Source organism: Xiphophorus maculatus, chromosome 17 (genome assembly GCF_002775205.1).
Source record: "Xiphophorus maculatus strain JP 163 A chromosome 17, X_maculatus-5.0-male, whole genome shotgun sequence".
Classification (NCBI taxonomy): Eukaryota; Metazoa; Chordata; class Actinopteri; order Cyprinodontiformes; family Poeciliidae; genus Xiphophorus; species Xiphophorus maculatus.
The window spans coordinates 4,190,977-4,217,855 of record NC_036459.1 but is presented as its reverse complement, the minus strand read 5'-3'; the positions used below and the strand labels follow the sequence as shown (position 1 = coordinate 4,217,855).

The 26,879-nt window shown below is 40.1% G+C and overlaps 1 protein-coding gene across 8 annotated transcripts in view; it reads right to left on the bottom strand.

The window, feature by feature from the left end:
* cacna1c (calcium voltage-gated channel subunit alpha1 C) overlaps positions 1-26,273 on the bottom strand; it is a 186,796-nt gene extending 160,523 nt beyond the window's left edge. For 4 of the 8 annotated variants that reach the window (XM_023350203.1, XM_023350204.1, XM_023350205.1 and 1 more), the window contains exon 1: positions 25,301-26,273. In XM_023350203.1, coding sequence (XP_023205971.1) covers positions 25,301-25,358 — 58 coding nt within the window. In that variant the 5' untranslated portion in view covers positions 25,359-26,273. The remainder of the gene's footprint in view (positions 1-25,300) is intronic. The other 4 variants (XM_023350207.1, XM_023350210.1, XM_023350209.1 and 1 more) reach the window with 1 other exon arrangement.
* Between the last annotated feature and the right edge of the window lie 606 nt (positions 26,274-26,879).

The window sequence follows — 26,879 nt, the reverse complement described above, 5'->3', positions numbered from 1 at the left end:
TCGCTCACACACACAGGCATTCAAAAGAGTCTTTAATAAGTTAGGTCAGCACAGCACAGTAAGCTTTCCTCTTACTGAGCTCTAACCGAAAACTGAGCTAGCATGAAGCAGCAGCATGGGGTAAGAAAACGCACACACAAACACACAAAGCCAATGTTGAGCTTTTCAAACATTACACATGTCATCTTTCCATTAGCTGTTATTAAATTAATAACTGCCATCATCCTCTTTGCCTGTAATGCGCTATAATCTGCCTTCTCCAGTCAGGCTCTCAGACCTCTCCGACGGTTGACGGGATCATCGACATTCATCAGCACCAGTCTCGCTTCTTGGCTGAATTATTAAGCGTACACATTTCTTACATCCCAAACCTTGGTATTCCCAAGCAGAAGACAGGAAGACAAAAAAATGTTCTACAATGCCTTTAAAACTGCTGGACTTTATTTGAGGCGCTAAACCAATTCAGTAAGTCTGTAGGCTTTCAGCAGAAAGATCCTTCAACATGCTGCACAGAGGTTGATAGAGTAAATGATTCAGAAAGCGATACTTAAACTTCAAGATACCCAATGGACTCATGTTCCTGCTTTTCTTAGAATTGCTTAGGACCCTGGTTTTATAAGGTAACCTTATGTGAAAGAGAATACATTTTCTACAATTTTGATTGTGAAATATTTGTATTACACACTGCACACTAGATAATCAATTCATTATGTAGTGTGAAAAAATGTTATAGGAGAGAAAATGTATTTGCAATTTCCACTGTGCGTATTAATAAATATTAAAGCAAATCTTCAGCACTGTCTCTTGCTGAGGTGCTGAAAAAAGATCAGGAGCGTTTTGATGTCTCTGTTTGTCTTGTGGCTCTTTAATATGCGCTCCACTTTCTCTGGCACTGAGTTTGACTTCTTACTGAAATTATCCAGGCAGACCAAAAATAATCCACCGCTAGAGAGAGGCAGCAGCGGCGTTGGGATGGAGGAGAGAGGAAGAAAGGTAGAGGAGTGAGGGGGAAAGAGGTGGTGGAAAAGAAAAATCAAGAGATTGAGAATAAATAGAAATGTGAAAAGTGGGAAAAATATGGATGCAACAAAAGAATGTAAATTGGCAAGAAAAATAAGGTAGAATCAAATAGGACACGCAGCAATCACAGTTACTGTCATAAGTGTGAATTTATTTGAATTCCTGCTTTCAGTTGCATTACCTATGAGTCTGTTGGCTGGAAGATCTGTAACAACGCACACAGAGACCAGAAACAGTCAAATACTTTTTCCAAATTAGGTGTTTCTTATTGTAAAGTTAATCCCTAGCAGTGTGTGAAGCACTTGATATGGGCTTGGATACAGGACTATGACAGAGTGTTACAATAAAATTGCCCGCTGGGGCTCTGCTCTTACGGCTCCTCGGTTTGAAACTTTCAAGAAAAGGAAGGAGAGTCGGAAGTGAAGAAATGCCATGTGATCTTCCTTCTGACATTTGACTTTGGTCATGAGTTTTGAGTTGAAATGATAATAGGACTCAAGTGGTTTGCTGTGGTTTCACCAGTGGGGTTTATCCATTTAATGTGTTAGGCTAGCTTCTTGTTAGCAAAAATAGTCAGGAATGACTTATTTCTGCTTTCCACCAAAATTATTTCAAATAAACACACATTTGAATGTTGCTTCTTGTACGCAATACAAAGCAATTGACTTCTCAGAGTTTTAGATATGTTTCTTCTGCACTTCAATCCAAATGTACTAGTTTGCATATTTTATGTTAGTATTTGATCTGTATCTACAATCATCAATATTACAAGAAATGAAGTACTGATATTTTTCACCTTGTGCGTAATGAATCTATGTAATATGAGTTACATTTTCTGAAATGAAAATATAGAACTTTTTCATAATTTTTTTATATAGTTGAGATGTACCCTTAAATTCTGTTGTCACATAAAAGCACAGAATTTAAGGTTAACAACAGTTAACTCATGTTGTCAATTAAACTAGCAGGCTTAGAAAACTGGCATATTCATCTGGACATTATCCCATTCTTTAAAGGCAATGTAATCTTAGTGTTTTAATTGAGAAATGTTAAGTCTGATTTAATATAAAAAGGTTAAGTGTCTTTTTATACAAAGTATGTAAATATCTGAATGAGCTTCTTATAAAGTAGAACTTTTGCCAAGACTAACCAAGCTGTACCAAAAAAAGGATTTAAAAGTTCTTAGTCTCTGAAGAAAGATCCAGATCATTTTCCAAGTAAGTGCTCCAGCACACAGCCCTCGCTAATCACAACTCCACAGGTTTTCTCATTTGCAGAACCACTTCAAAGTAAAAGTGCATCCCGCAGTAACACACACCATGTTAGGTGAGGTTGAATGTCACCTTGAGAAACAAACTGGCCAGCTGCGATGATTTACAATGCACGACTGCGTCTGCCCGCGCTACGTCTTTCTACCAGTCTGCTGAAAACTACGCCTGCACTAATTCTGTGCACACAACACCACGCAATAAAACAAACCAAGCGTCCCACCGTACACACAAAGAGGTCAGTATTGGTAGGTGACAGTTACACTGAATTTTTCTCATAATTACTTTATTAATCAAGAAGTAATAAATGTGGAGTGGCTCCACACGGTGTTGATTAACACAGATGATAGAGGAGCATGGGGGAAACACTGCAGCTATCCCTCATTATTACCAGATTGGTAGCCGAAGGGGAAGCCTCCATGCCTTGTTCCTGCAGTGCAGATAAATGATTGACAGACTGGTCGGGTGTATGTGTGTTTGTATGTGGGGGGTAAAATTGTTACACAAAGAGGAAGTAAGTTGTTTTCTGGCTCCTATTTTCTTTTAATCAAGTGACACTGTGTGTGTGAAGGCGTGTTTGTGCGTGTGTGTGTGTAATCACAGTGACTTTCTTTTTTCTACTACAGCTTTAATCCATCAACTGGCTGTTGCTATGGTGTTTCTCCCTCCGCCCAGTCAGAGCAATGCTGCTGAGCACGCTCAGAGATGAGAATCACAGGACAACTGCTTGTCTTCGGTAAGACGAACAAAAGGATGATGGAATTGGTGATTAAGAAATCTGACAACTAATTCAGAAGGGTGAAAAACGGCACAATTCAGTACACATGCACAGCAACCTCCCATGGAGTTCTGCAACCACCAGGCAACTTGCTTGTTAACTGTACACTTTGGGAGTCAGCTGAAAAGCTCATTTTAATACATTATAACCACAACTGATGAATACATCTGATGTCTGACACCAGACTGTGAAATTGTCTTTGAACGTATAACAAAAGCACAAATCAAGAAATAATTTTCTAATAAATACTTACATAAGTGATACCTATCAATAATACACTAATAAAATGTAATAAATTACATAAGAATTTATTCATTTTTGTTAGATGTGTAAATAATTCCTTAAATAGTCATACAAATAATTAGATGTTAGACTCGTTAATGAAACTTTGATTTAAATGTGTTATATGTTTCATTTTTTGGTTTATTTTGGATTTCCTGCACTTTTACTCTTAAGTATTTTATATATCTAAACAAAAAACTGGAAATTAAGCAAATTCACACAGTTCCACCAAACTAAATAGAAACTCAGCGAAATAAATAAAAATGATGGAACAGTCATTCATCCATATTATAGGTTAAAAATGGACAAGTCACACTTATTAAGGTTTACCAAAGATCATTTTCAAAACTGAGTGTTATTATGCTTGTTTGAAGCTTTACAGTTGTTTTATTTAAATGTCAGAGGAATTGCTTCAGTGACTGGAGTTTGTTGTATGGTCTGTAAAATAATCCAGTGCCCAACCGTTCTCACTTGTTGCTGTGCACAGCCAGTAAGCTGGCTGAAAGAGGCCTTCTAAATCTTTCCATTTCCCATAAACAAAAAAATTCTGTCATCAGGGTAACTATCTGAGCAGACAACTTAACTTGAAAACCTATTACATTACAATTTATAATTATTTTACCAGCAAGAGGAGTAATTGTCCATTTTTTGTTTAGATAAAGTGATTAGTAAACAGCAAAAGTTGTCCATGACATTGCAATTGAAGTTTGAAGGCTACAGAAGACATACTGTTCCCTTTATATGGAAACAGACATCATTTGAGGGGAGCAAATGATGTCTGCTGTAATTAATCGCCGAAAGCTTTCACTCACGTCATTTGATGCAAATTGGAAGAATCAATGCGATCTTGTGTCACTTTAATTGCAATTTGCAGTTCACAATGCAATTTCTGCAGAGAAATTGCATTGTGAACTGTAATACTCTTGCCGTCACTCTTGCAGTTTTTATTTTTGTGCATTCAGACAAAGCAAGCCAGTTTTCATACTTGAACTAATGTAGACAAGTTAGCATTAGCTTGCCCAAGTGAACAAAATACACATGACAGTGGTCATACTGTAGCCGCATAATAAAGTGTTTCTATAAAACATTCTTAAAGTAGGATAATCAAATAAAAGTGTGCTAAGACCTCCATGCATTTCTATTTAACTGTAAGCCAATGATTAATTTACTCCTGCAGGTAAATTTATCAATGATGACAGTTCAGCTCAGAGCTACTAGTGCCTTTTAAAGCTTTCACAATCCGGGCAAAGAGTTCCAGGATAGCAGTGTGCCTTCCCCTCTAAAGTGACAATTTGGTACAGCTGGGCCTCACAAACTCCAAAAAGGCCAGAGAATGTTGGTGTCTGTGGAAAAGAACAGAGAGCAGACGCCTGCCTGGCTCTCACTGTCATATATTTGAAAGAGGATTTATCATTTCCAGGCCCTGACCTGTCCTCCGCGAAAGGATGGTCCTGCCTCGCCTCAGCCCTGCAAATTACCGCTAACCCTGACCATGAAACGTCTTTGTCCAAATCACATGGCCTGTGATCTCAGAGTACGGCTCCAAGGCTGCTAAACCTGTCATTGCTTCCTTTTGGTTTTTATGGCTGCTTTTACAACAATATGAGAAGACTGAGTGATTATGTATTAGGGTTTTAGAATCTTTTTGCTCAACTCTATAATAGTTTATCTGAAATTCAGTTCTGATTGTTGAATCTTCATTGGAAATTTGGTTCTTTGACAAGGTTGAACTAAAACTACCCAGCTGAATTTCCTGTTAAATATTGTAGCTTATAAAAATATTAATTGTAATCTCCTTGAACTTCTACAGATTTTGTCATGTTACAACTGCATACTTTTTTGCACTTTATTAAGATTTTATGTGATATACCAACAGTGGAGTTTCCATTTGTATTGAGCTCCCCTGAGTTAATGCTAAACAGACCAACAGGTTTGCAGCTTTTAGCACATCTAGCGACTGACATTTTTGCCCATTCTTTTTCTCAAACTTCTGAGTGTTCACACCTGTTAGTTTGCAGCAAAAAGCAATTTACAAATTCAGTTTAGGTCTGATTTGACCACAGTGCTTTCTTCTCTATATTTAAGGTGTTCCTTAGATTATTCCTCACTCTACACAGGGGTTTCATGGCTATTTTTTAACAGGGGGTTTCTCTGCCCAACTAAAACATATGGTAAAGGTTTGTGAAGTTCATGACTGATAGTTGCTCTGTTCACACTTTATCAAAGTAAATGGGCTGAATTCAAATACACCCTGCCCTTTTAAATACTTTGTTACAGATTGGTTTTTTTCATATCAGATAAAATTAAAGTTCGAAGAAGTATTTGCAAAGCACCGTATTGCTGCAGATTGAACAGCTTATATAAAAGTGCTGTTGTGGTCATGATTTGGATTAGGAGATTGGACCTTTTGCTCTCTGAATCCCTTGCTTTCTTCCAGCACACAAACTAAATGAGGTCTACCTTTGCTGTCAGAGCATTTCACACCTCTGTTTCACATCTATTTAAGCAGCAAAGCCATATTATTATCAAGTCTTCATTCCCAAAAGCCCAAATGTGTCATTGCCTGTTTCACACATCCTACCACACTCTTCTCCTTTCTCTCCCCCTTTCTCTTTTTTCCTCTTTCATAACCTTCTGTTGCCCTGTGTGTCTTCTTGACACTTTTTCTACCTCCATGCAGTACACCCTTTCCAACACGGTACAGCGTATGCTTGCGTTCCAATAAACGCTGTGTTTTTGTGACACGGCAGTCAAAGGAAGCCTGGGCGATTAACTCTGATAGCCACCAGATGCTTGGCTTAGAGGTAGAATCGCAGTTTATAACCTTCTAGAAAACGTTTTAAACATTTAGATGGACAGCAATGTATGACGAGTCCTGTATGAAAGCAAAAGAAATTGACACATAAAAGGGATCAAGAGTGAACAAACGGGCGGGGGTGGGAGGGGAAGTAACCCAAGAGGTAAACTGTGAATTTGGGACATTGTGTGCAGTAAATGCTGGCTTTGTTCTTTGAAGAGAACATGCCATGTTTCCCTCCTGAGCTAGTGCTTTGGAGAACAAACAGCGCATGAGTGAAGGCAGGTGACGGTCACATTCTTCAAACTGTCTGGGATGTGACCGCAGATCAAAGCTTTGATTGGCCACAAGCTGCAGATGTTGTTTGTGCTGTGATGCATTTGTGTTTGTCTGTGTGTGTACGTTTTAGCATTTCTCACCTTGTAAGGCCTGTTTTTCCAACAAATGCTGCCTTGTGAGGACCCACTGCTCCTAATGGGACCCATTCTTTGGACCCCATGAGAAGTACTGTTTTTTGGTAAAGGGTTGTACCTAAGATCTTACTTGAATTTATGTTAGGTTTCAGAGCTAGGGTTAGGATATAAAAATTAATGAAAAATGAATGGAAGTCAATCCAAAGTCCTTGTGAAGACAGAAAGACGCAAGGTGTGTGTGTGTGTGTTCATTGAAATCCAGTCTTTCAGATTGTGAATTCAACAGGCAGATGGTTTAGAGAACAAGTGGCAAAAGCAACAACTAAGCAACAAATTAACAGACACTGAGCTGAGAAATAAAATTACATTTCAAAACTGCAAAATATTCAACCAATGAAATGAAGACTTATGTAGAATGTTTTATAGCAGGTCATTTATTTGTCATGTCTTAGAATCCAAAGCAATTTTTTTAACTGATCATTCCATCTAAGAAATATATTGGAACTAGGAAAGTTGGGAAATGACCATCTCTCAATCGGTCTACAAGAAAAATGTTCTCCATAAAACTAATATCAGTCAGTGTTGAAGTGATAGCTCTTTCTCCTCAACCCACAAATAAATGTGGCCAATTCAAACAACGACTAAAAGATATTTAATACCAGATTATTGCTTAACATGCAGATGTTTGAAACTGTTCACCAGTTTTGGCAGAATTGTCATAAAAATCCAGTTTAACTTCTAGCTTTTCTACTGTTAGAGTAAACAATACGTTGGAGTTCATTCTTCAAGATGTGTTTGGCTTTCTTTCTGGCCACAAATATCCCAAAATGATCAGCTTCTAGACCAGAAAAAGAAACCTTTGTGCTAGTAAGGACCCAACTGTGTTGAGACATGAAATTCGGCTCAATTTCCTTTACACAACCCAGTCAGGGAACACAAGAAAATGTATGAATCGCTTCTGGTATTATAAAGCGTCTCCAGGTGTTTTGGGGAAACAAACTAATAAATAAAAAGAATCAATAGTTCAGTGGCATTTAAAACTGGAATGAATCACAATAACAGCACATAGTTGTTTTATTTTTTTTCAATGCATCTAGTACCACTGGTGGTATCCTTGTTCAATTATTTATTGATTGATAACAGCCGTTTGAGGTATAATAACAAGAACCAGACGTCCTACAAAATGTTGATGTAAAGAAAAACAATGAATTTTCCACTTAGCAATTCTTACATAACCGAAGTTGCCATTAGAAAAAACTTTTGTGGCAAGCTGCATATGATTCAGCCTAATAGGTCGCGTGACAGTGTTGCACCAGTCTCCTGAGACTCTCCCAGCGGAAACCCATTTTCACTTAGAAATTCCCAGATGCATTTTCTAATCACTCAGCTGCAACTTGCAGAGTGTGAAATTATGGTGCCAACTCCACAAATTTCTGCTTGGGGAAATACAAAACACACATTTTGGGGGGGGATTCTGTGGTCTTATACTATATTGTTTCACTCAGAGTCCAATAGCTTCCATTATTAAGGAGATTTTAACAGCTTTAAAATCTCCTTAATAGTTTACAAAGCAAGGCAAGGCAAGGCAACTTTATTTATATAGCACCTTTCAGCCAAAGACAATTCAAAGTGATTGTACAAGACAGTTAAAAACAACATACAAGAAGATAGTAATTTAAAAAAATCAAGCAGATTAAAAATAGGGACAGTAAACATTAAAACATTTTAAATATAGTGAATGAATAGAATTACAATAGGTAACTTCAAATAAGAAGGTTTTTAACCTTGCACTTCATAATAGAAACCCAGACTAACGGCAGTCTGATCTTCTTCAACCCTATATACCACTCAGACCTTTAAGATCATCAGAATCAAACCTACTAACTATTCCGAGAGTCAGAACTAAACATGGTGAAGCAGCTTTTAATTTTTATGCTCCAGCATCTGGAATAAGCTTCCTGCTCATTGTAAGACTGCCCCTACCTACCCTACCCCTATTTAAAACAAGGGTAGGGTAGGGAAGTGAAGTGTTGGATTCTGACACTCAACTATGGACATAAGATGATCATGTCCACAATAGATGAGATCCAGGATAAAAGAAGCTGAAATGAGATGCTGGACTCGGCCTTGCAGAATGGGTCAGGAGCTCCATCATTCGGTGGGAGTTTTTAGTAGAGCTGCAGCTCATCTGCATTGAGTGGGGTCAATTAAATGAGGCAGGCATCTGATCAAAACCTGAGTAGTGTCACTAAAAGGTTTTCTAGGCATGTTTCACTTTCTATTTTGGAAACACCATGGGTTCCCCCAGAATAGGGCAGAGAGTGTGGGTTATGCCCACAACTTGATCCCAGAGAACTGGAAGACGCTGAGCGAACGGTAGATGGTGACCACCGCCCGCTTCCCGGAATGGGTATTTCACAGTTTCAGACTTCTCCGTTCTGATGGAGTGATTGAGAGGATGTGGGGTTGATACAGGAAGTCATGTCTGATCATATGTGGTTTGTTAAAGCTTTCAGAAACCAAAGGCTGTTATATTTTGCAATGCACAACAGACCATGAAAAATTTCCAGTAACTGAAAATCAGTTAGGCCATCCATATTTGAAATGGTGCTAATTTCATTATATCAAACTAGGATGACCCTATAAATGTCTCAATTGTGTTCTGACCTCCTCCGCTGTTAGTCAACAAATGTCAAACAACTCTACTGAATCGGCCAGGATGAGAAATCTTGCTGCCTCCCGTCTCTGTCCTCATCACCATCTTTCCTCGTGTCATCCACGGCTGTCCCCTCTCCCCTCACCTCCTTTCCTCTCTCTCTTTGTCCCTGTTGGAACAGCGTGTTTGTTTAATGTGGTGTCTCCATGGTTACCCGTCTGCCACACTGATGTAATGTCATTAATCATCAACTTTATCATGCTGCGACCTAGACACATGTATGCAGAAAACCGGCCATGGCATTTTACACAGCAGAAAGACAGGAGGAGGGCGGTCCACTTAAGAATATTAAAAAGTAACAGTGAGCAGATTCAGGTTTCCTTATGGAACGTCTGCGTCTTCACATACAAAATAAGAAGATACATTTGAAGTACGATGAATGCTCTTCTTTTTCCTCCTTATGCCCTTCCATCTCTTCATGAGATTGCCCGCTCTCTTTTGGTTAACATGACAACAGACAGGCAATGTCGCACCTCCTGCTCTGGTGACATCACCACAGGCGCCAAGCCAATCCCCGAAAAACCTCTTTATCATCTCTCTCTCTCTCTCTCTCTCTTCCTTGTTCTTTCCTTCATGGGCATATTGATCTGGAATACAAATCACAGATGCAATAAAATGGGTTGGTGGAAAAGTGAAAAAAAGAGTTGGAGTGGAGGAAGAACAGAGAATGGATGAACAAAAAACAGGGGGGAGGCGAATAACAGATAGCCTCACTTATTTATGAGCTACCACCTCGCCTGGTACTTTACTTCCAATGTCTGAGATGTAGTGTATTTTTGCTTTTAAGTCCTTAACTTTAAAATGTTATGTTATGGAGAAAGCAATGTTATCAATTTACTTTAGAAATGAGAACGATTCGTCTGAAGACATTTTTTTTTACTTGCTGTGTCATTGTAAAATTAGAATTGGGCACCAGAATATAAATTATTTTTTGTTTAGAAATATTTGTTGGCAGGCAAAATCCATTAACATCAATCTGTTTGGCTGTGCAGATCACAGGAGTCCCCTACAATTGTAGCATGGCTGTCCAAATAATGACTAGACTACTTAGATTCACATTGACCAAGGAGGGAGGATCGTCTCAGTGGGTCCTACTCTAATATGGTCACATCAGTACTCAATAATTAAGAGTCAGCATTCAAGAAAAGCCTGTGTGAACATCAACTGGACAACCAAATAACCAACAAATTGGTAAAATCAAAGCAGATTTTTGAACCGCTAAAACTGGGCCCAGTGATGTTCTGTTGAAAGACTTGGAGACCACTGAACCCTACACTTGCTGGAAATGCTCAGAAAATGATAAACGATGCAGAAACTGCTGGTTGCATGTAGTTAGAAGTGTTTACTTTGGCTTTTTTCCCCCAGATTTCCCATTGTGTATTGCTTATTTAGTGACGGTTTGGCTAGTTTTTATGACGATAAAAACCTTTTTTCTTTTATTCCTTGCTGTATTTTTTCCCCCCAGAAATATCAGAAATATTTTTTTTTAGATAAAACATACACATTACTAGAAAAGCTACAGCACTGTTTTGAAATGTAGAGACACAAATTATACATGATCTCATTGAGCCAAAAGTGGAAACAAAGTGGACATCTTTTAAGGTTGTAAGACCTCAAAGAATCAGCACTCTGGTAGGGCCGCCCCAAAATGTTTATTACTTCCAGTCAAAAGCAGTATGTTTGTAAATTTGAAAGATTATTCAAACCTAATTCTTCCAGAGACATGAATACTTTTTGCATATGTGAGTTATTTTTTTAATCACATAGAAAAAGTCACAGGTGCAAATAAACTGCATTTCAGTATTTTGCTAAACTCCAAATTAGAGAGGGGCTTCCAGCCTTCTAAGTTTGAATTCCCACTTCAGAGGCCTTTTCTGGTAACTTTGTCCCATTTATAACTGGGAAAGTCCCAACTTCAGCTATAAATCTGATGCTCTTTCGATTCTTTGTTTAAAAATCCAAAAATGTAGATGCAGTTTGGTTAGGTTTGAACATAAAAATATTTTAAAAATTGGTTACGTTGTGCTTTAGTTTCTGCTGTATTTTAAAAAGAACACGATGTCAATGCTTTATGTGCTCTGCTACTAAAAACTGACCCCTTTTTACAGTAGTGGTGATGCCATGAAAACCATATGGGGCAGAATTCATTGCCTTCAAAAAGCAAGTCAACGAGGAAGAAGCTCTGTGGTGTCAGCAGATGTTTCACTTATTTCTGAGACACCAGATAAACATTTAAACATTCTCCTGCTTCTGGACCTAATTATAGATGCAGGTCTGGAAATGGAAACACACACACATTGTTAAAGAAGTCCTGTAACTAGCCTGCTTTAGCCATTATAACTCGAGTGTAAAAGTGACTCTGGTCTTTTGGGAAGTGGACCGCTCTGTACAGACATACCCTCTCTCTCACTCACACACACACTTGTACAGTATAGTCTGTAGGGAAGCGGTCCATGGAGCACACACATCAAGACTGGCCTAGATAGACGGGGTGGCAGGGGACACAAACACATAACAGCCTTCTCTCTTTCAGCACATGGACAGTCAAGGACATTCTGACGGCCTACATAGTTGGGTCATCCATCCATTTTCTAACACCCTTGTCCCTAGTGGGATCGGAAGAGGTGCTGGTGCCTATCTCCAGCTAATGGGCGAGAGGCGGGGTACACCCTGGACAGGTTCGCCAGTCTGTCGTAGGGCAACACAGAGACAGACAGGACAAACACCCCTGCACACACACACACACACACACACCTAGGGAGAATTTAGAGAGACCAATTAACCTGACAGTCATGTTTTTGGACTGTAGGAGGAAGCCGGAGTACCCGGAGAGAACCCACACATGCACAGGGAGAACATGCAAACTCTGTGCAGAAAGACCCCAGGCCAGGAATCGAACCCAGGATTTTCTTGCTGCAAGGCAACAGTGCTACCAACTGTGCCACTGTGCAGCCCTAGTTGGGTCATTTTATACCAAATCTTAATTTTGTCTTTTTGTGAAAGGTAGGGAAGATGAGGGTAACAGAGAATAAGGAGGGAAAAGAAACAGAAAACTGTATTAAAACTAGAATATGTAATTCAAAGACAGGGTTTGGAGAAAGAGGATGAATAAAGATTTGTACATTAGAAGTTGAAAAGTAAAGCACAATAATTTCCCTCTAATGGTCCACTGACTATATGGAAAAGTTTAGTTTGTTTTTTACATTTTCATATGTGAAATTTGTTTTTTGGGTTCAGGAGTGACAACATCTGAGTAAGAATGACAAAAGTTCTACCTAAATGATGAACCATTTTCAAAATCAGTAGCACACTTCTCAGAGTGACTGAAGCTTCTTTCTCTTTAAATTCAGATTAAAGCTTCTTAGAGTGTGACAGATAAAATTTAGACCTGCTGTCTATTCTGGCTTTAAATTCTGTTTTAAACTCTATATTTGCATAAAGAAAAGTTCAAAGTTAGTGATCCTTGCAAAGAAAAGACTGAGTTACTTGATTGTAGTCCGGTTTTAAGCTGAGCTTCAAAATGTTAAAAACAAAGCTGAACAGATCATTTAAAACTTCATAAAAACTGACTTTTTTTTAGTTGATTAAGTGTCTATGGTCACAGCCCAAAGAAGTGGTCAAGAAGGACTTAGTAAGAAGAAACTTCCCACCAGGCTGAAGCAGAGCATCTGTGGTGTGGAAGTAATATTCATTCTTAAGCATAAACCTTCATTTTCACTGAGATTTACAGCAGACTGCAGGGTGGTCCAAAAGAGAAATTTGAAACTAATGATAAAAGTGCTGCATTGTTTTGTTCAAAGACCCGGCCATCAATCAAACATAGCCAGAGCCACCCTGCATGACCTGAAGCTCCACTGTTTCATCAGTGAAAAAGCTCTCCTGGTCATGATGGTGCCTCCTCCTCTGCACCACATCTCCAGTAGGATCTCCTTGACATGCCAGTAATAAAAAAAAAGACGCTTCTTTCTGCTGCAGTGATGATTCACATACATGATGGAAATTTCATGTCTAGACTTGGATAAAACAAAAGTGAATTTAGATGACACCAATATGCAACAAGATAGTGTGACAGCATCTTTACTTCTTTTTTTTTTTTTTAAAGTTGAGCTGTTTGGTACTATTCAGCCTTTCGAAGAGGTCATTTTAGCTGTTATTCAAAACAAGGTGGCATCCATAGAGCAACTGCCCTTTGCTCTCTCATGCTGAAGTGTTACTTAACCTTTTCAGTCTGTCTGTGTAGCTGAATAGTAGAAGAAGCAGCAGACAGTGCCCTGTGCCCTAAGCTATGCAACAGGCTTTTGTAGCCCATGACTCTTTAGCTGTAAGAGGTGATCTGACAGGTTCAGGCCCAAGACACACACACACATGCCAAAAAATGCCCCCAGAATGAGCAAATCTACACGCAAACAGTGACACAACAGCACACACAGTGACAAATGAATCACACCTCTCTTCGTTTAATCTGTCTTTCCTAGGTGCTGTCACCCAGCAGGGGGATTCACCCAGCGTACTGCGTGTGTGATGATACGTGAGTTTCTGCAGTAATGCGTGTAGACCCCGTTCCTCTGTAGTGCAGCTATTCATCCATGACAAGCCCACCAGAGGCCTGACTAACGAGACTGCCGGAACTCCGAACCCGCTGAGCATACTTTTTGTGCTTTAAACCTCGCTTCCTGAGAGACAAGTGCGTCAAAAAAATGAGGCAAAAAGCAAGCTTTATGTCATGTGTTGCTAAAGGAGGTGTATGTGATGTCTCCCACATGGAGAAAGTGAAAATTTAAAGGGGACCTATGATGCAAAATTGTCCTTTTGCACATTTTTTGTACTTATACTTTTGTCTCTGCTAGAAACAGTCCAAGTGCTAAAAAAAAATAATAAAAAGCAAAACACACACCTAGCCACTTTTTGGTAATAGCTAAATGCTTTGGTGTCTGGAAAATGACCCATTACTAAAACCTCCTCACTGTTAGGTCACTATCGGCGGACACTGTGACTCACCTAGCAACCCCAGCCCTCACCAATTCAAGCAGAGTTTTGTTCACTTCATATTTCAAAGAATAGCATGTTTGGTCAGCTGGTTTTATTTCTCTATGCGCAGTACAATGGTTGCTGGATAAGACGAGTGTTTTGTTGCTGAATGCGATGAACGATGTTTGTCCATGCACATTCTCTGAGTCACGGAGAAGAGAACCGCATGACTTTGTTTTACTTGTTACTTGTTACTTGTTTGTTTTACTTGTTTACAATGTCCCTGCCACAATGCCAAAGAAAATTGGAGTTTGCGGAAATCACTTCATGACAGATTTTTTTTAAACATAACCGAGAGCACATGACAAGATTTACCAACAGACTTCAACGGAGGGAAAGTTATGTCCCTGCTGTTCGTCGCAAACCGACAGATTAAAACTCTGCCACAGTCTTAGCTTTATGCCCAGGAAAAGGAGGCAGATGTTATGCTCGGATGATAAAGATGCAAAGGAGGTGTGGCGTCAGTTTCTGAAAGCACACAAAAAAGAAATGCTAAAAACAAGAGATAATAAAAGTGCCCTCTGGGTCAATGCGAACCTTCTGGGGCAGATGCAATGCAATGAACATAGTGTTGGGCATCATCAAGATATTTGGTAAATGTGAGAGGAGCCTTTGCGTTCTTTTTGTTGGGCTGGGGTTTTCACTCGAGGACTCTCCAAGACCATTTTAATCTGGTCTGTTTCTTATTGCTGAATCATCAACACTGGTGAAGTGGCTTAGATGATGTTGGGGGCTGTTTTGTGAACTCCTGTATGAGTCGTTATAGCTATTGGAGTCATCTTGGCTGGCCACTGCTTGGAAAGTTGACCACAGGTTTTTGTTTTTCTCCATTTGTGAATAATGGCTTTGTGGTCTGATTGAGCTCCAAAGTGGAAAAAAGGCTTCTTATCCTTTTCAACAAGGATGGATGTTAATGCTTTTGTTTCTTATTTCTTATTTCATTAGATCTGTGCATAACGTGTTGCTTTTTGGGATATTCACCTGACTTCAAGGTGCAGTACAGTTTAATTTTAAGGTAAAAATTGAACCTGAAATGTAGCTTCTCACAGCTATTTCATAATTTAACAAGAGGGAATAGTATTTTCTTCTCTTAAGTCCAAGTTGATTTGTGTGTTTTTCCCCTTCTAGATTACACTATTTGATAACCCCATCTTGTATTAACTCAGGTTTTCTTTTATGTTAAATTTGGTTTGATGATCTGAAACATTTAAGCGTCACAAAGAGCAAAATCAAAAAATCTTTGAGGAATGAAAAACCCTTTCTAGAGGAGTGATGTAATATTGCTACGTCCCACAAATGTTGCAGAAATTTTTACAGAAACTATCAACCTATTTGACCAGACTGGACAATGAAAGTTCTAACTGAGCATTTTTCTTAAACTCTGTAGGCTACTGGACCTCAGGCTAAGAAGTAATGAACCACTAACTTTGTAATTTTCTGTTTGTATTATGTAAAGCACTTTGAAGTGCCAAGCTACTGAAATGTGCTATATAAATAGACTTGATTGATTGATAAGAAATTAGCCATTAGCATTACATTTTATCCATTGTACTTTTTGTCATCAATTATTCTTTCCTCATATCTTTCTATCTTGGCTTGCTGTTTTGCTTTCTTTCTTGTTTGGATGCTTATGAAAACTAGCATTTTGGTTGTTCCTTTTAAATATAAGACGGGATTTTACTGTATCACCTGACAAGCTTCTGTTACCTCAAGTGCTGAGGCAACAGAGAAAATTGGATTTAAAATGATATTTGTTATGATAAATGTTTAAGATAAAGTTAACATGTGGAGCGCTGTACTGTTAAAACATAAATTTCATCTTCTCTTGACTAAAACTTTTAGCTCTAGTTATAGAGTTAATCATAAAGACAGTTGTTAACATTTTTTTTTCACAAAGTCAGTTTCAGGAGCCTAGTCAAGAACCAGGTCCAGCTGGATGCAGGAATGCCAATTTCCTAATGTACAGAGAAGCACGCATCTGCAATGTCATGAAAAAGCTGGAAGCATCCCTGCAGAGAGCCTGGGGGTGGCGAACGTTCCTCCCTCCTCTGTTCATTAGCGCTCTCTATCATTCTCTTCTTTTTCTTACTTTAACTGTCTGAAATAAGCCTCATAAAAAAATAAATTAAGCCTTGACGGTATGTTAAGGAGGAGCGGTGAAAATTTTCTCAGTAGAAGAATATGCATGGGCCACTTCTGGTCCTGGTGTGTATATAGATGTGTTGGATTAGAACTGCTAATGAGGGCAGGGAATTCACTGTCCCACTGCAGACCTTCACCCCTCAGGAGCCTGAACAACTGGAACAGAGAGCGACGCTGCTCCAAAGCTGTAGCTTCACTCAGGCTTAGTTTAGTTCATTCCAGGCTCAGCACTCAGATAGTTGACAAGTCACTGGAAAATTTGACTAAATCTTCGAAGTGGAGTGTTGAGAGAATCTTGCCTTCACATGCTGGAGCTTCTATTTCTTGATGACTTCAGTCAACATGCTTTCAGGTTTAAGATAACACAACATATTGTTGTGATTGTTTTATTTTATATTGCGTTACTTTGCATTAGACTGGTGTAAACTGTATCTAATCCATGAATAGCCTATAAATGTTATGTGCAGAAATGACCTTTGATTTGTTTTCAAACTTCCAAGTGAAGCAGAACATTAGCAAAAATGTCTTTTTCTAGAAATTTATTTTAAAAAGATTTAGATCTTAGCAGAAGAAGTGGATCAAACTGCTGGGTCAGACGTTCAGTTGAGTTAATTTATATGGCACATATTCACAAACAACACATGTTGCCTCAAGGGACTCTACAAAAAATATTTTCATAAGGCAAACACTTTTTATTTAGAATTTTACTAGTTTTATACTTTTCAGTCCTCTAAAAAAAAATTCTGTATTAACTGGAATAACTTAACATGTGGACGCAGACAGTTTGTGTCACACAGATGTGCATTGTGTGTCATAACACCAGCACTGTACAATAAAACCCCTGAAACACAAGTCCTATTAAAATCTAAGCTACATGAGTTGTTGTAACTGTTGAAATTAGTCTTAGTTTGCTTGGGTTTGAATTGTTTGACATGGAAAAAATGTAGTGAGCGTTGATGGGCTTCAACCTTTCTTAGTCAGACGTAATTTAACCAACTTTCCATCTGCTTCAAGTTACTTATAATTACCTGCTTTAAGGCTGTGTTTCCTCTTGACCTTGATTAAAACACAGATGTCTAAACATTAGGCTATGTTAAGCTTGCACAAGAAAAGCTGAAAATTGATTAAATGTTTGTTTTGCATGTAAGATATACCTTTAAATATAGTATTAAGATTCAAAAGTAGTTGTTTTGAATGTTTAATTTGTCGTTAAGTAGAGTAAACCTGTAATCAGATCCACAAATGAGATACGAAACTAATATTGGTTAAGAGGGCTTCTTTAAAAAGAGTATGTCTGTTTGATGAATGGACAACACATTTTGACAAATTGAGCCATGCTGATCTTTGATCAACACCAAACAGATGAGTGTCAGCCTAAGAGTGCAAGTTTATGGCGCTCAGTTTCAAAACACCTCCATCATCGTTGTTGGACATCACCCCCTCTGTTCCTCCAGTGCGATTGCATCGACTCTGTTTGCTGAGATTTATCGTTGCATAACTGATGTCAAAGTGCCAAACTTTCTGTGCGACCCACCCTCCCTCCTGTTACGCAAAGACAAACGCATCCAACACCGCGGGGAACGGTGGAAAACGAGCTGAGGTCAAATCTGAGCCTTTTATAAATCTCCAGACTTTTTCTCCCCTTCTAAATAAAGAAAACTGGTAGCAATTATTCTTGCTATATCAGCATGTGAGCTCTTTAAGTCAATTCTCACAGTGCGTCCTTTTTCATTCACATCTTTTGCCAATGTGGTAAAACTGTTTACATATGGCACAATGGGATAATGTGATTGATCCCTAAATCTAATTACGGCTTGTGCCTCCTTTGGCGACATCAGGCTTTTCAAATGCCTGTCAACGTGTGACTTCTAACCCACTCTTCCTTGAAGAATTGTTTTGATTCAGCCACATTGGAGGGTTTTTTGAGATCATGCCACAGCATTTTGTTCAAATTTAGGTCTGAACCTTGTCCAGACTAGTCCAAAAATATTCACTTTGGGTTTTCATTAGTCATTTAGAGTTGGGTTTTCCAGAGTCCTGTGGACCATTGTCCAGCTGAAGAGCCCGAGTGAGCTTGAGCTTAAAGCAACAAACCGATGGCTGAACGTTCTCCTTTAGGATCTTCTGGTAAAGCGCTGACTTCATGGCTCCATTGGCTGCAACAAGTCACCTAGTCCCTGAAGGAGTTAGTTTTATGGGCCACACAGAATCCCAAAAATGTTACTTTTATGTAAGAAACTTGAGAGTAGCCCAAATGCTGAGCAGTAACGCCAGTTCCTGCTCAGCAGGGGTGTGAACAACCTGTTCACACCCCTGCCATTGCGGGGTCTGCAACCGTTCACCAACTGCGACCCAGTGTAGAATGCGCCCCTGCATGCAGTGGCCCCATAATACAGGCCATGCCGCACAGTTAAGTGACACTATCACCATTCACATATGAACAATCGCTGGGAACCCACAGACTGCAACAACTGACCTTGCTGTGGATCCCACCGACCCAAGTTGCATGCTCATTATGTATCTGAGGAAGGTGTGCAGGAAAAACAGTAAGCAGGGCAGCCTTCCCAAACAACCGACGAACTGGATTCATCACAAACCAACTATACCTTCAGAGAAGAAAAAGCTGCCACACCCTCTCCCAGCAGCCTTTCAGCTGCCCTACCCAATTAACCCTACATTGGGCAAAACTAAGTTCTGTTGCTAATGCTTACAGTCAAACAGCAAGTAATGTAAGTACATGAACTCGTGGTTTTTCCACTTTGCATGCTTACGTGCTTACAATGTCTTACGTGTTGATCTTGCCATCCGAATCCTCCCCCGAGACGAGACACAATGTTTTGTATCTTGGTCTTTGGTGGTTAGTTCCACTGAAAATGCTAAAGACCATTACAGTAAAAGCATGAAGATGGACTAATTAATTCATGGAAGAAAGGAAATGCAGAAACTAACACTAAATGGTTGGCTGATGGATAGAGCAGAAAGGCAGAAAACAAAGCAAATTATCTGCGGGGAAAGGCAGATGCAAAAGAGGGCATGCTAGATGGTAGAAGTGGGGAAATGCATTGTGGGCATGAATAATACAGAAATCTCTCTACTCCTGTCTCTCTTCATCGTTCAGCTTCCACAGTAACTTTGTTGAAACACGTGCCTAAAAACATTGGGCACAGCTGGTGGCTTCTGTTTGCTTGACATGGCAAAAGTCGCATTATGTATCAGAGGACGGTGTGCAAGTAGGACAACCTTTTTGCCTTTAAATTTCTACTTAGAAGGGTGGTCAAATATCCAACCAGTAAAATCCCAGAAACTAGTAGAGGTCTGCAAAACAACGTGTGTGGAAAAGATTTGACCTACAATGCTTTGTTCAAGGCAGATGCCGGTAAACACTGAATCGAGTAAATGTTGTCCTCATTTGTTTGTCGAGAAGTCTGAACATCACTGACTTGTGTAAAACTAGGAGAAAGGAAAAATCATGCTGGTTTTCAACTAACTGCCAATGAATACATAAAGAAAGAAAATTGGGAAATCTAATAGATGCAGATAAGACATTATCTAATCTTGCTGGTTTTAGCAATGCAACAAGTTGTAAATTGAAGAAGTCTGGAAATGTACAAGTGGTCAAATTGACACCAGGAGCATCAAGAATGGTCAGCTTTTACAGATGGGACGCATGAAGAAACAATCATTTTTCAGGACATCATCTTTTAATATGTTTCCATTAAAGGATCGGTAGACATTAGGAGGTTATGTAACAGATTTAGGGGTTACATAAATCTAAAATAAATCTTGACTAAAACACATTTAAAAAAATCTGAACTGACTTAGCATTGTGTTACCACTTCTTAGACCAGGATGGCATTGCTTTAGCAGTAAGCTAACAGTGAACAGTCAATCAACTGAGCTATGATTGGAGTATTAAATAAGGTGAACAATGAGGGACAACAAATTAAAATCATAAAGGGGAGCCGAGAGAGAGAGAGGAGTGGAGAACTTAAAGAAGCTACAGGTCTAGAGTCATTATTTCTACTAGTGGCCTCAGGCAGATCAATAGGGAAATGTGTGTGTTTAAGAGGGACGGACATATGTCGAAACACACACACATTAACATTCGCAGACGGAGGCAGTCAGGCAGACACAATACATGTGGGAAAGCAGCCAATTGCACTTCTTTTACGTGTGTAAACACACACACACACACACAGGGCTGCTGCTGCTGGCAAACTGTCCCTCCACAGCTGAAGACTGGGGCCCGGTAGCGCTAACGGTAGAGGACAGCCTCTGGATAGATTTCCAATACCCGACCAGACGCTTCAGCAAGAAACAGTCCAAGATAATCCCCCGTGCTTTTTCTCCTCCTTCTGTCTATCCCTTCTTTGTTTCTACTTCTGCCCTCACCTTTCTGTCATCCATTCCCTCAATCTCTTCCTTTGCTAGTCTTCCATGTTTTGTTTTTTTCATTTTTTATCTTTCCTCTCCAGTTAAATTATGCCTTTTGCAGTAACTTTTTGTGGTCTCATGATGACTTCAGTTCCCCGCCTCCTCTCCGTTTTTCTTTCATCCGCATGTTTGCGGAGCTTTGGAGCTGGTGTTTTTACGTTACAAGCAGCTGTTGTTGAGTCACATCCTCAAGTTAACGCCTTCCTATGCTACGAGGCGCTGAAGTAAACTTTGCTAATACTGATTGGCCTTTAATCACTAATTACATCCTTCACTGCAGCCACTATAACCTTGCTTTGACTCACACGTGCTTAAAAACAGACATTAAAACTACTGTAAGCTGAAGGTTTGGCACTAGAAACGTGACGCTGCAGTGTGAAAAGTGCACAAAAAAAGAAACAGTAATATCTAGACATATTGTATCTAGTTGCAGCCTCTTATCCAGGGCTGAAAGGTAAAACAATTTAGACTTTAATTTTAAAAATATAACAAAATATAACTTATAATGAAAATCTTGCGTTAACCCAAACAGTAATTAATTTCTTGCTTAAGCGTTTGTGACATACAACTGCAATAAATATGCTGACAACTAATGAACAGAAGAAGTTTAAGTGAAGATGTTTTTACACATATTGTTTGAGCTACCAGAAAAAAATTGAAATTTCTATCCAGCCTAGACAGGACAAACAATAAACTAAGTAAAACTGTTCTTTAGCTGGATAAGCTAATTTCCAAACTCTTGCAAGATGAAACTCAGAACCAAGCAAACTCAAAGTGTAGAAGCATTTGTTTTTAAGTTGGCTAATATATTGATGATGAACTACTTCCATCTACATCAAACATAAATTTTGTCATTTCTTTTTAAAAGAGACAAACGTTTTTACTGGCCGGCCAGAGTTTATCTTCTTTACTAAATCACGTTAGTTGGAGGAAAACATGAAAACCTGTCTTATGGGTTGTCTCCAACAGAATCATGGAGGATATCCAGCCGGGGTATTTGAGTGAGCTGAACTGGCAGGTGTCCAGCCCCCAGGTAGCCATCAGAAATCAATTACCATCCCTAACGGAGGTTTCATCATGCCTGTGGCACAGTGCCCACAGAGAAAATTACTCACTGATTGCACTTCTGCTGAGAAAAAAAAAGCAACACGAAAACGAGGAAATTCTCAGGCTCATGCTATTCCACAGGTGAGTGTATTCATCCTGAAAACCCATCATGCAGAGCCAGTGATAACAAATCTTCCCATGTCTTTCTTGAACATTTTTTCCCCCGCTCATGCATGCTTCATGAACTCTTGACTCATAAAAGTCCTGCAGATATGAGACTGTTCAAATGTAGTGCAGTTAAGCATTCAGTGCAAGTGAGTATTATTATCTGTTTGAAATGCAGAACAGATGTTAGCAACGAGCGGATGATGGAGGGATAGTTGGGCACCAAGCTTCATCCTCTGTATCTTTTGCCTTGTCTGTGCCGTCTCTTTTTTTGTCCAGGAATAAAATGACTTCTAACTTCATCTTCAAATAAAAAGGTCGGGGTCAAATATAGCATATCATCTCCAGCCTTGGAAGAACCCTATTATGAAACGTTAACATTACAAAGCCGAAAAAATATTCTTCCAAAAGTTGGAAATGATTTTGCTACGCAGGCATGAAGCCATCCTTCATCTTAATTAAAACTCACTGAGGGTCTTTGACATGATATCCATCTGTCTTTTCTTCCCCTGACCAAAAATAAATAAGTAAATAACTCAAGACCAATACATTTAAAATACTGGAAGTAAACCTGGCTCATCTATTTCGCACAAGTAAATTTGCCATGTGGATGCTAATTCAGCAAGTGAAGAAAAGTTTAATTTAAAAAGTAGTAACCGTAGAGCTGTGTGATAGATTGTAGCTGTCAAGCGGCTGTCAAGAGACCAATGAAGACTGAACTGTCCATGGTACTGAAACCACCAACCTGACCCGCAGCTTCAGATCAACTTGTTTAAAAAAAAATAAAATCATAATCTGGCCAGCTCTATATCATAGTCAGATTTTAATACGATTGTGATTCTGGAAGTGATTGGGATCGGTTCAGAGTTTGGAATTATTTGAAGAAGAAGCCATTAATGCATCCCTTCTCTTCATATGTATTGACCTTAGAATTCATGTTAGCAGTTATTTTTGAAACATTATCTAAAGTATGTCTTCAGCAACAAACATCACATGAAGGCAAAAGGCTGAAATAAAGTGAAAGTACTAATAATCTTATGTTGGGCTATGAAAACTATTTGTCAGTTTTCCCATCTGTCTGCACCACCAACCTGGTTCAAAGTTATAGTTTAGAATGATTGCAAAGTTATTCAACACCTTCAATTGTTTGTGTTTTGCTACATTACAATCTGAAACATGATGGGGTGACGTAATGCTGCTTTTCTTAAACAGGGATGGAGAAGCTGACCAGAATTCATGGGAAGCTGCATGGAGCTGAATACGAAACAAATCCTGGAAGAAAACCTGGTCAACGCTGCAACTGTCAACTTCCAGGAAGAGAAAAAAATCGGAGACTTCAGGCATCAAACTCTAGTCCTCGAGGACCAAAATCCTGAGACTTTTAAATCTATCCCAGGTTCAACGTGCCTGAATTACCTCCTTACCACACAGTAAAGTTCTACAGAGTCAATAACCCGTTCATTTTATTCAGCTGTGTTGAAGAGAGACACTTCTACGTTGCAGGACACTGGGTCTTGAAGACTGGAGTTTGACTTCTATGATTTATATCAAAGTTCAGACTTACATCCTACTGAGAATATGTGGAAGAACTTTAAAATTCCTGTTCAATCTGCACCTAATCTAACGAAGCTTGTGCTGTTTTTTGATCGTCAAACGGGTGAAAATGTGCGTCTCTAGACATCCAAAGATAGTGGAGCCATTCCCCATGGTACTTGTAATGGTGGTTTTATAAATTGCGAGTGCTGAGTATAAATGCACACCACACTTTTAAGTCTTTCCTCTTGTACAGATCAGCTCTTTTTATAGAGAGATTCAAATAAACACGAGCAGATTAATTATTAAACTGTCGCCCCACAATCACGCACTACTTTCTTTTTTTATCAACAAGTTCAAGGGTGTGAATACTTCTGCGGACCATTGGAACAAGTCAAAGCAGAATAATTCAGACTGATCACAGAGAGCTGCCTCTCTGTTTAAGATGCGCATGAACATGACAGCTGTTCTTGCTTCCTGCAGGTAACATCCAACAGCATGTGATGAGTTGCTTCTCGGTGCAAACTATGCCACGCTGTGACACGCACGCATGAACGTCCACGCACAACCCGCACAGACATAAACATGGACAAGCAACGCCACCCCTCGTCTCCTTTCCTCCTTATCCCCTGTTGCTATGGAACCTGTCGCCAAGGCAGAGAGGTATGTGGTTGTGATGGAGGCGGCAGATGAGGAGGATGAAGAAGAGGGGGCACGGAGTGCCTTCGTTATATATCAACGAAGGCGGGTTCGATGGTGGTCATGAGGCGGATAACCGTGATAGAGCAAATAACATCTGCCCTAAATGAAGGTATCATCGGGCTTCGCTGTCTTTCCCTCTCTGCAACGTGGGTGGAAGAAGCGTCGCGTAATACTGCGCCACGCACACAGACCCCAAAACAGATCGCAACATGGGATTTTCCTTTACTTTTTGATTGTGATGCAATTTTAACACACCAGGGTAGTAAAATCTGAAAACTTTATTCGTATTTTGTACAGTTCTTGCCTTATTCCCCTCAAAATAGCTCAGCATCAACACATTCTCAGCAGACAAATAACTCCTGCAGGCCCTCCTCTACTCCCACCTGTCATCTGTGATATTAAAGGCAAAAAAAAAAAAAAACTTATTGTGAAACATTGTTATCCTCTTGCTCAAGTTCCTACGTAAAAAAAATTCTTGGAAGCCGGGATCCTTCAACATATTTCACGCACACACGCTTTCCCTGTCATTTTCCGCACTGAGAATGTGTCCAAACCAATAATGGTCCCGCCTACAACAGCCTGTTGGCTAAATATGACCACTGCCCACCCGTTATGCCACAGTTCTCCGATGAAGAGGCCTGTCAAACCCACAAGTGCAGGAGCGAACCAAGAAATTGGAAAGGGGAAAAAATGAAAGAAAAAAAAGATGGCCTCATCCATATCCAACCTGCAGCTTTCTTGCGCCATTACGCGAGCACAAGTTGAGTGGTTGGAGTAGGAAAGGTGAAATAAACAAACTGCACATAGAGGGGAAAGTGAGAGGTGCATCTGTTGAAATGAGATTTTTTTCTCCCCCTCCCCTGCTCCCTCCAACCCCCATCCCATCTCCACTTGGAGACCATCATACTCCCCTCCCTCCTTCCTTCATGCATACACTTGGATATTTGTTAGTTATAAATAAAAGACACCACATACCTTGATGGTTCTCAAGGGTGTCCTCCGGGATGTACATGTTTTTGCTTTCATTTACCATAAATGTAGTCCGGCGTTATCCTTATAGGTGAATGGAAAGGGAGGGGAAAATAACAAGCCCCCCAAAAATAAAGAAATCAAAGAAGAAAAAGGGGGTGAGGAAAGGGGTGGGGAGGGGGGATAAGAACCAACTGTCTGACACGGACAGTTTCTGGGGGGGTATTCCCGTTGTTTGTGTTTATGGGAGTCTCTTTGGATGGAGTGAATATTACCTAATTCCCATGATGGAGGTGAAGGCGAGAAAAAAGAGGGAGCTTTCGGCGGAACCGGTTGGAAAAACGCACCGGTGCATCCCTCGGTACATCCGGGCCCTATAGGCGAGAAACGCGAAACCAGCACCGCCGAGTTGGATTCAATTCACACCTTGCCTTTCGCTCAGGTATCCAACCTATCGTCCTCCCTTCTCTTGTCTTCTTGGAACAACGGGGGGAAAAAAATCCTAAACAAAAATCACAGGCGCTTTTCAGTGGCGGTCGCAATGCAAGTGCGCAAAAGACGCATTCGTGCGGATCTTCAGCAGCATGTCAAAATGTGAGAGGATGGAGGAGAATAAGAGGTGGAGGTGATGGAAGTAAAGAAGGAAGAGGAGGAGGAGGAGGAGGAGGAGGAGGAGGAGGATGAGAAGAAGAGGAGTAAAATTAGGGAATGAGAAGAGTGTGGGTATTCCATCACGGGTATCACGGGGTTAAATCTCCCAAAGGGTTGTCGGTTATTCCACGCAGAAATACAGCAGAGACTCCCCCCCCCCCTTTTAACAGAAGCCACGGCGTCCTGTCTCATCCGGATACTGATTTCTCTGCGCTCATCCAGTCCATGATGGTCCGGCTGTGTGTCTGCCTGCCTGCTTGCCTTGCCTTGTCTGTCTGTCTTACTGGTCGGGAGTTGGAGCTCTCTCTTCTCTCTGGCTCTGCTGCCCCTGCAGCTCAGCTCTGCAGTGATACCGAGAGAGAGAGAGAGAGAGAGAGAGAGAGAGAGAGAGAGAGAGAGAGAGAGAGAGAGAGAGAGCAGAGGTAGCCCCCCTCCCAGTGCATGTAGACGCTTTGACTATTTCCAGATGTGTGTGTGTGCGCCTGGCTGAGTGTGTGCCAAAAGAGAGAGAGAGAGAAAGAAGGGAGGGAAGCTGTATATGCTGGTTCCAGATGATGATGATGACGATGATATGAAGGAAAAACGGAGGAGTACAGAGTTCCCCCGATTAAAAATAAATATAGGGAAAGTGCTAAAACCTGAGTATCAAGAAACGCAGCAAGAAAGAATGTGCAAAGAAGGAAGTGAAGGGTGGTGGTGTGTGGGGGGGGGGGGTAATGATCCATACGGAGCTCAAGCTTACCAACAGACTCCAATTTGCCCAGGAACAAACCAAGACTAGAGACCTGCACATCTCATTGGTCTGTGGTCCCTTCACATCTGGAGCCTTTCAGCTCCATTCTTTTCTTTGGCCAAGGATGTGTTTACACACACACTAAATATCTGGTTTTTCGACTCTTTCATGACTAAACCTCTGATCTGTTTGCTGCTCACA